This window comes from Hyposmocoma kahamanoa, unplaced genomic scaffold (genome assembly GCF_003589595.1).
Source record: "Hyposmocoma kahamanoa isolate Upper Pololo Valley unplaced genomic scaffold, ASM358959v1 93, whole genome shotgun sequence".
Taxonomy (NCBI): domain Eukaryota; kingdom Metazoa; phylum Arthropoda; class Insecta; order Lepidoptera; family Cosmopterigidae; genus Hyposmocoma; species Hyposmocoma kahamanoa.
In genome coordinates this window covers 7,676,998-7,687,327 of record NW_020654810.1, presented here as the reverse complement: position 1 = coordinate 7,687,327, position 10,330 = coordinate 7,676,998, and the positions used below count along the sequence as shown (strand labels likewise).

Below are 10,330 nucleotides of genomic sequence, written 5' to 3'. Positions count from 1 at the left end.
TAGTGCGCCCTTTTATTTATATTATCATCGTTTGTATTTCAATTTTAATACATTTATTGACAATAATTAGTCCTGTAGACTCTTTTTGTTTCACCACCGGCAGAATTGGCTACTAGAGATCTCTTCTAGAGATAAGTTCACCTTTTGTCATAATTTCCCTTATAAAATGTGTTTTTATGTTTTTTCTTTGTGCAATAAAGAATTTGTCGTATAACGTTCTAGTCTTTCATATATACGTATACTGGGAAAAAAGCGTGAAGTTGTCTTTCATATAACCTTACTTCGACTGAACTACATATAAAGATTGTGCCTTGTCGTCGGGTATATTTACTACAGTAAGAACATAATGAAACTCCATTTTATGAGTTTAGAAATCGTAAAAAAAATAGTTTGAATTAGTGGCTGTACAGGCACAAAATTAGGGCATCGGATGGGGTAGACCGGTGTGGCGAGATTTTAGAAAGGTGAGCGGTCAGCAGTTTTGCTGTTTTGGTTAATATGTACAGTGAGAAATTTTATTATACGTTCACTCGGTTGTTGAAAACTTGTAAAGGATTATAAAAATTACATGAGAGCGATTGCCAACAATCCATTACAGGGGGCCTACTATGTGCTCATAAGAAACTAGCCTTATTCCATGCAGTTCTTTACGTGGTAAAATAAAACTGAATTGTTTAAATTCAGATATCATGACTAACACAAAGTTGAACGGAAATTGCATGGGAAAGTGATAAGTTTTTTTACTTTTTAAGGCAATCACTATCTTTCTAGAAATTTATTAAATTCGTTGATGGTTCGAGTTTACTCTTGACAGTGACAGCTTCACCAACCCGTGGTAACGTATAATGGAAAATTGACACTGGCGACGATCGCCATATTTTTTATATTATTCTTATAAAACTGACACTGGTCCAAGCCTAGTGGCCGCCATTAAGAAAATAATAATAATTTATATTAATATATTAATTTAATAATGCCAGTGTAGATATAGTATGAAAAATGGAATATTTTTTTAATATTAAAAACAGCCACATGGTTTCCAATTATCGATTAGGTAGGACCACATCACTCGTTTAGTAGCGTCAGTTTAGGGCTAATAAGGTTAACAATTCACGGAGTGGTTTCCATCCGCGCCCGCCGGTGCTGCTAGACAGCGGTTTTATTTCAAAAGTCAAGACCCTGCAAGTATGTGCGGGCACGTAGCTGCCGCGGTTGCGAGCACGAAACCGTTGCGATTGCGGAACGGACCGCGAAGTTAGTGGGAGTTAATTGCAAGTCGCACGGTTAATAGAGAACTCACCCTGTGTGCGCCTGCGTCACATTGCGCCTGAACCGACCGCCAAAGTGTGTGGGCGACGACGACGGCCGCCAAGCGCGCAGGTCATCGCGTCCTGCGCGGTTCTACTAGTACCATGCCGCGGCAAACGCGGGTGAAAACCTCCGTGAGTTCTTAGTGTAACGAAAAATGAGTTTCAGCGCCATCTAACGTGTAATAGTTAGCTGTTACGAGTATATACTAATAGTATTTTTACTAAAACGTCACCTATTGGTGAATGGCTGAACCAGGATGAAAAAAATACTGAAATATTGTAATATAACTCTTATCCAAGTGACTGTAAGTTTAATTTTGTTTTACGTCGTTTTCACGTTTTAAGCCCTACCTAATCAAAATCTAAGTTATGGTAGTAGATAATAGAGCGTAAAGTTTGAATTGCAACAAGCTAAAACGTGGCGACATCGGCACCCGATCTTACATAGCGTCATTACATATCTCCCCTTTTTTCTATTTCTATGGTACTAATATTGGGAACGTCCAAGAAGTATAAACTGATTGTGTTCGAAAAGGGAAACATTATGAACCTGCCTTGTTTTTGTGAGGTTGTTGTATGAATTTGACAGGCAATTCTGCCTCTTAGCGTAACTAACGTAATTGATATTTTCAGGGAAATTGAGTTATTAACATATAATCAGCGAAACAAGATCTACAACCCCCATAAGTGGTTTTTTATACCTTATTGAGTTTCAGTTTTATTGCTAAGCAAAATCAGTGTGATTGACATTTTTCAAAGAAAAAACTACTTAGGTTTTTTTTTATAATGTCAAGTAACGGGACAAACAAACAAACGTGCGCCTGCCTGATGGTAAGCTACACGACTGTTCATAACAGTTGCAGTGGCCCTCAGAGCTTTAATCGTCTGTAATTTCACCGGCACCCTTACCCTTCAAAACCGGAACACAGTAATGCTAACATTACTGCTTGGCGGCAGAAATAGGTAAGGTGGTAGTACTACCCTGGAGGAACTCTTTCATAAGGACCTCTATTGCTACTGAAAGGTGCCAATATATCGAAAGTTACCAAAATGCAAATGCGTTAGTCGACAAGTTGCGTTAGTTGGCATAATTCAACTTACGGCTTTAATCAGGATCGCTTTATGGGACTATAGTGGAGAAACTAAACCAGGAGGTAGATAGTCTGCACCTTTTATTCGGCCACAAGCTCCCAGCTGTACGACTATCAAGCCGTAAGAGCTTCCTTCGACATACCACCGTCATAGAAGGTAGCCCAACAGACGCGAGGTGCAAACGTTGGCTAGCCAAATTCGCTCCTCATGATTTTATTATCGGAAAGTCTTCCCCCTGGACACGAGTTGCAGTGGTCAGTATAGAAATCCCTGAATAGTCTCAGATCACAAGTTGACCGATGTAGAGACAACATGGCGAAATGGAGATATATCAGTCCGACTCAAAACCATTGTGTCTTCGGATCCCCCACACAAAGTATGTCTCACTTGCTCTCATGCCCACTGTGTCAGACCCTGAGACATAAGTTGACTAGCCCCATGTGGCTGTATTTCACCAGCACCAATTCTCTTCAAAACTGCAACGCAGTAATGTGAGCATTACTGCTTGTCGTCAGAAACAATTTAAGTGGCAGTGCTTCTCAGGACGAACTCTTTTACAAGGCGCTCTACTGCTACTTTAGCTAATAATATAACCGCGATAGTTGTTTACCTTTTTGGTATTATTTTCGAATACCATGCTTTACGAAGCCTGATATATTACTTCCTAATTGACGCTTTCAAATCTTTCATTGTAAAGTCACAATTGAGACAAAGAAATACTATAAATCCACCATTACCTTGACTGTCAGATTGCGTATAGAATTTACAATATGTTTCACGACTTTCATCTATGATTTGTAGGTAAGTAAAGTATAAAAAAAATGATTATAATTTTTGGTAAGTTAAAGTTATTTAAACAAAGTTTTGCTCCTGACGAACCGCCTAAGGTTTAGCGTACCTACATCAAAAAGTCCAATAATATACGATCATGGAAACGCCCCGTGGACGTTATAATGAAAATATCCCATTAAAATTTTAGCACTATATATTCTAAAATAGTTTAATGAATCAGTTGCGTTTTTCATACAAAATTGAGGGCATGCTAGTGTAGAGTAGGCTGTATGATTTGTATTAGAACTGGCTAAATAAACATATGTAGGGTTGTATTTAGTTATAAAATAGAGCATTGTAAAAAAACAACATCGTGGTTGTTTTTTTTTATAAAATATAAGTGCGCATTTGACAATCGAATCGAATACACGTAGTAAAGTCATAAATAAAAATTTATGATTATTCATGATTCATTTCATTGATTCATGATATTTATGATGTCTCTTTGAAAAGTGCCTGTCGCTACGCTAACTCACGACTACGACCACAGATCACATAAGTGACTACAACCCCTACACTAGCTTCGGTCTCAAGCTGTTTTCTCGTGGTCCCACTAATTTGTCCCACAAGTGGAATAACGTGGGAGACTTGTTTATCGTGGTCCCACTGATTTATATAAACAGACTTTCATATAAAATATATACTTACTTTAAATGTAATTATATTTTGTACATTTTAATATACATGGGCGTTTAGAGCTTTTCCCATTTTTGTTTGCTGTGTATTAGAAGGTTTTTAAATGATCAAAACTGGAGTTTAGTCACATGTTCTTAGACTACGCTACTTTGCAAAATTGTAATTCATGTTCTCTCATATAAATTATACTAATCCCTGGGACCGGCTGGCACAGATTGAGGCGCCCGCGCACCGGTAACAAGTTGCCTTTCGTCTAACTGTACGATAAACGGTACAAGATAACTTTTCGTTTTCTTTGTCACTGCAGATTATTGAACTTAATTGGACCACATCGTGTATTGAAACTCATTCGTCAGTAGTTTTAAACTAGTTTTTAGACTGGATTAAACGAGAGATAGTTATCGAAGTAAAAGTTTGATCGAATTTTTTTCTTACCGAACCTATTTACGGCTTAACAAATTTATTTATGTACCTAACTATAAGATTTAAGAATCACCCAACGAAAACATCAAAAGTTTGTGGAATCACGTCTATTTGTCAAGTTTAATTGAATATACATAACATAAGAAATGAAACTATTTTTCCGGATTTAAATTGCGTATATTTGTTTTTTCAAACAAACCGACGTTTCAGGCCCTTTACCGTGACCAAGAGACCTGTAAAGGGCCTGAAACGTCGGTTTGTTCGAAAAAACAAATATACGCGATTTAAATCCGGAAAAATAGTTTCATTTCCTATGTGTAACAATCGCGAAAATCTAAGAACTCGATACATAACATAAACTAACAAATTATACTACTACAAAAAAAAATGCTCTGATACTAATAATAATAACATGTGTACCTACTAATATTATAGCATTAATAGTTACGTCCTAGAATTTGCTGCCGTCTACCATATTAGTTATATAATAATAACAATGATAATGTTTATTAAGAGTATTGACGTGAACCATCGAAATTATAGAAATCCCAATAGACTAATTCTTTTTGACGTACCTAAGGTAGAAAAATATAATCAAAATTGTTTGTGTATGTGTATCAGAATTTACAATAGATTACCAAATGACATTAAACACTTGCCCATTACATTATTTAAGACTAAATTATATGAATTGTTAAAGAATAAAGTATATTATAGTATTAGGGAATTTCTACAATAATTTTTATGTAAAAGAATTTAAATTAATTATATGTAACTTAATGTAAATGTAACCATGTGACGACCTATTTTTCATTTATTTTGCATGCCTAAATTATCTTCGGGCGAAACATGCTTGAACTTATATGTATATTACTGTGTTATCATGACCACCATGTTTTATGCAAATAAACGATTTGATTTGATTTGATTTGAAAAATACGTACATGAATTATGGCCATTGATTGGGAAAGTACTGTCTCCCAAGATACAGGTTCGCCTAGTTTGGGAGATAGGATGATAATGTATATGTACTTGCTCTTGTATCAATTAATATTTCATTTCATTTCAAATTTCAATCGGTTAACAGAAAGTGGGTGTAATCCAATAAACCGGATACGTAATTTGCTACCTTTAGAGCCCTGCCTCACCGGGACGCCATTATTTGGCTACGTAGCCAAATAATTCATATTGAAAAGTATGGCTCACTTTGCGACGGATTACCCACGTCGCCAATTTGGAAGCGTAGCCACTACCGACATACATTTCAATATGAATTATTGGGCTACGGTGAGGCAGGGCTCATGGAGGTGGAATTTTTTCTTCAAATTTGAATGGGACCTATTGGTCCCACCGCAGTATACTATATATATGTGTGTATATAACAGTGTATATAATATTGAATGCGACCTATTGGTTCCAACAAAAACAATAATCATTACTTTTATCTTTCGACTCAGTTACGCAATGGATTCTGACGAAGAAACATTACTTTTACCTAGTTCTTGGGGCACACACTTCACATATAGGTATTAAAAATTACTCACCTGCTATGTTTTTTTCAGTTAAACTACAACTGAAAAAAACATAGCAGGTGAATTGTCAATAAATTTTAGACTAAAGTTTTCCCACGCCTTTTTTTATCCGGTCGATGAGAATAACTGGCGGAACTGCTATCCCATATTGCAGAGTGTTGTTTTACATTCTCTATAAATTCTTCAATTCGATTTTCATCCATCGTGGTTAATTTGAAAAATTAACATGTACATCTAATGAGATGTACATGTTAATTTTTCAAATTACGGTAAACGGTTAATGAACCGTGACTGCAACCGAGCGTGACTGCAGCGCGACTGTCGCGTCTGTGGCCAATCGGTTACCACGCTGGACTGAGAGTTGGGGTGTAAATTGTCTTTAAAAATTTAATAATAATATGCCTATGTGTGCGTCCATGGCACCCGTGATACAGGGTTTCCCTACTCCGGGACTATCAGTAAAAAAATCTATCTACCTAAAAAAAGCCACCTTGCTATAATACATTTAAATTACTTAACCCATAGTACATGAAGCACCGCATCTTTCTTCTAATCAGGCATTCTATACTAGAATGTTATATACAAAGTGTTCAACGATTGAATCATCAAGCTATTAATATGTGATTGTGCGGCAAATGACCGATTGTTTGCGCTCGCACATGTATCAGGGTCACCGGGTTATCGCGGTTTTTGTATAAAAATAACTTCTAAAAATATACAGATGCTTTTTTGACCTTCCCGATACCACAGTGTCAAACTACGTTCTATTAAAATTATGATCATTGAAAGATTTTTTTTAGACAAGCGAGACAATGAACAATATGCACTCGTTCACAATTTCGAGATATATACCTATATAAGCTTTTCAATTACAAAATTCCCTTGCGTCTTGTTACCTTGCTGAATAGATAGATACTATGATACCAATAGCGAGTTAACGTCAAAAGGCAATCGAGGTTCTGTGATACCTACACAATGGAAATGAAACTATATTTTCGTATATAAATCCCATATAGATATTTGGTTTTTTTCCAAGCAAACGACTGCTGACAGTCAGCCGCGGGTATGACAGTTGTAAAGCGCCCAAAACGTTGGTTTGTTTGAAAAAACAAGCATACGTGATTTAGAATTGAAAAATAGTTTCATATACAAGGAAAATAAGCTAGCTATTTGTCAAAGAAAAATGGAGAGAAGTATATTAGGGGATAAGACAAAGATAAATAATTAAGAATACAGCAATCAGAGTAAGAACGAAAGTAACAAATGTAATAAAAACTATACGATCTCTTAAATGGAAGTGAGCAGTGCATATACGTATAGAATGGAAAATAATCGGTGGACAAAGAGAGTGACTGAGTGGATACCAAGAAACGAAACAAGACGTAAAGGTCGGCCGAGGAAAAGATGGGAAGACACTTTTATAGAGAAAGCAGGACCACAATGGATTATGAAAGCCAGGGATGGGGAGTTTTGGAAGACAATAGGGGAGGCCTACGCCGAGGAGGCGACTATTACTATTGCTAGCTAATAAGGTAAATGTAAATAATAGTGCACCGTATAATATGTAAAAGTAAGTTATAGTATATAAATGTAGCTAATAACATGTAAATGTAACTAGTAATAATTGTAACTGTCAACTAGGCTAACTAGTAGTAATAAAGGCTTATTTTATTTATCCAAGGCAATCAATAATCGTAAACTCATTAAAACGATATTGCGTTGGGGTTTCAAACACCCATAAGAAAAATCAAAGCCGCATATTTATTGTAAGTCTCTGGTGTACCATTTCCAGTTAGTCAGGTACAGGTGGTGCGGTTGGTCGATACAGCTATACCGCTATCTCGGCGAATAAATAAAAGATGCAGCCAAGATCGGGTACATAGCGGGCCCAGCGACCGCAGCCGTGGTTCCGTCGCTCAGTGCGCCTTTATACACCTTCCGCGATGGTCAACTACAAGAGAATCGTTTGCGAGGTGGCCGTGCTCATCACGCTGCTCAACCTCGCCTCATCCGCTCCTGTAGACTTCAAAGATGGCTATGGGCAACATTACGACCAGCGGCAAAATGGAACAGAAAATTATCGACTAAATATCGACGGTGTCGTATTTGCTTTTGCACCTGCAGAATCTTTATTGGCCGCCGCTTCTGAAATTGATTTCAATGACATGTTCGATTTGGAGGATTTGAATGAGCTCAAGCCAAAACCACCTGCTGAACACAAGCCACCAAAACCGATTCTCGCACCAAAGCCGCAGGAAGGAAAACCGGAATCTGATAAACCAGAGGAGCCGTTGAGTGACGTATCACTTAATTCGGACGTTCAAGGCCAGAAAAAGGAGGCGACTAACATCAAAAAGGAGAAAGCGCAAAGGTGACACTCATGTTTATTCAGTCTTTAGTCCGACAGTATAAGCTTCTACCTAGATTTTGTCTAATGAGATAGATAGAGATCGTTAGGAATATCGCGTTGATGTACGCCAGACGTTTTTTTTATTGTCTATTAATCAAAATGTAATGTAAAAATCGCTATTTAAAACTGAATTAATGAAATTCCTATTGAACTTTCCTAAAACGTATTTATCATATTTTTATTTTGTAGCACTTTTATCACATCAGAAAATAATAACTAAGTACATACGTAAATGACATTTAAGTTCAAGCCCTTGAAGATTATATTTGAGAGTTGGGGTAAAACATTTACGAAATATGTTGCACACTGATATATATGTATGTACCCATTGAGAATACTGTAAATTATGGATGTTCCCCACCTCATAAGCTTCATCAGAACTGATTATAGCGACTTAACACTACCTACATGCAGGTTTGGTTTAAGAAACTTGTTTTCGTAGATTTAGTTTCAAATCCAATGTTATTTTCCGTGGTTCTCCTACCTACCGTACGCCATGTTTGTTCAATAGCAAAAAAAGTGTAACTAGTAAACTGACGCTACACGTTATTGTTACAGGTTGAAGAATCGTCTAGCTCATATCCTCATGCCTCTTCTGAGAAGAAACCGTCATCATTGAAATGCTGATTTACATTCTTCATCATTAACATAACCATCATCATCATCATCAACTTGTACGAGTCTCAATGCTGGATACAGGTATTTTCTAATGTTTAAAAATAGTTGAACCCGTGGAGGTAAATGTCAAGAACAGTAGGTTATTGAGTGATAAATGCATTTATTGTATTAGTTTTAAGTTTATGATTAAGTTTTAATTAAGAAGTATGAACTGTTTCGTTGAAAATAAACTATAATTTTTATTGAAAAATCCATAAAAAGTTGTTTTATTTTATAATTAAAAATGTGTTAGTTTTGCACCCTAGCAAATTGGTCTGTTTTTTATAATATTAAGTGACTGGACGAACAAGTCGTGCGCATGATGGTAAGCTACACACCTATCCAAAACAGTTGCAGTGCCACTCAGAGCTTTAAATCGCAAAGATCTGAAGGGTACTGTACTGTACTGTCACCCTGAGACATAAGTTGACAAGTCCTATATGTGCCTGTAGTTCACCACTTGTGTCCTATGACTGCGAATTTATTGACCAGAGGTCATAAAATAAGCTTAGCTATTCAAAGACAAAATCTTTTCAGCCTCCATGAAATGTTCTATCTTCACTAAGACATTGATTTTCGTTCCTAGTAGGCATATTTAGTAAATCAATTCACTTTGTTTATTACCGTGTAAATACATTACCTTATAAATTTACTACAAAGTAAATATAAATCGGTGGGGAGCAACATATACCTCCCATTTATATAAAGAATTGATATTTATGTTCACTATATGCACTGACGACGTTATACAGTACATTTCCAGACACTCAATCTTTTCCAGAGAGTTTTAACATAATATATATAATATAAATATAATTAGTAGATAATCTAGGATAGGGTACTTTTGTTACTGAATTGTTCCAACCAATGCCTGATTAAGACAAGGCCTCACTGAACAGACATCTACTAGGCAAACACGTCTCATTCTCGACTATATCCACACTTTCTAGGTGAGTTTGTGGTTTGTTTATAACAGTAACCAATAATGCTTATCTGTAATACCATACACAACCCTATGTAATATTTTAGACTTAATTTAACTTACCAAATTTATTATTATGATATCTCACATAGGAATATACAATTTTTTCGGATCTAAATAGCGAATTATTTTTTTTCAAACAAACCGACATTTGGGGACGGTACCATGATCACGGCTTACTGAGATAGTTAAAGTCAATAACCAGTTAGGTATAACATTAATGCAAACTAAATATGCAAATATGATTTATTTGATATAAATAATTGTTTGTAATAAATTAAATTTATTGATTGAAAAATCCCCGATGGGATACGGCGTCAATTATACTATATGTAGCGTCACTTGGAATGTTCTTTGATAAATTAAAAATGAAGTAGGTATTTACATTTTACATAAAAAACTTTTATTTTCAGGTTACTTTTCTGAACCTAATTTTGGTGGAAATTTGTATTATTTA

General features: G+C 35.9%; 2 protein-coding genes across 2 annotated transcripts in view; one reads left to right on the top strand and one right to left on the bottom strand.

Annotated features, from left to right (window-relative positions):
- LOC113237181 (probable cytochrome P450 12b2, mitochondrial) overlaps positions 1-1,349 on the bottom strand; it is a 23,554-nt gene extending 22,205 nt beyond the window's left edge. Inside the window, exon 1 of the mRNA XM_026473510.1 lies at positions 1,301-1,349. The gene's annotated coding sequence lies outside the window, so the exon portion shown is untranslated. The remainder of the gene's footprint in view (positions 1-1,300) is intronic.
- A 6,339-nt stretch (positions 1,350-7,688) lies between these two features.
- On the top strand, positions 7,689-9,024 carry LOC113237490. The gene is made up of 2 exons (XM_026473984.1): positions 7,689-8,195; positions 8,793-9,024. The coding sequence occupies exons 1-2, from the start codon at positions 7,768-7,770 to the stop codon at positions 8,851-8,853; spliced, it is 489 nt and encodes a 162-aa protein (XP_026329769.1). The 5' UTR covers positions 7,689-7,767; the 3' UTR covers positions 8,854-9,024.
- Positions 9,025-10,330: the final 1,306 nt, after the last annotated feature.

Excerpts from the sequence above, each read along its gene's own strand:
- LOC113237490 (XM_026473984.1), top strand. The coding sequence starts at position 7,768 with ATGGTCAACTACAAGAGAATCGTTTGCGAGGTGGCCGTGCTCATCACG. Across the intron at positions 8,196-8,792 it reads AAAAAGGAGAAAGCGCAAAG|GTTGAAGAATCGTCTAGCTC; the intron begins GTGACACTCATG and ends TTATTGTTACAG.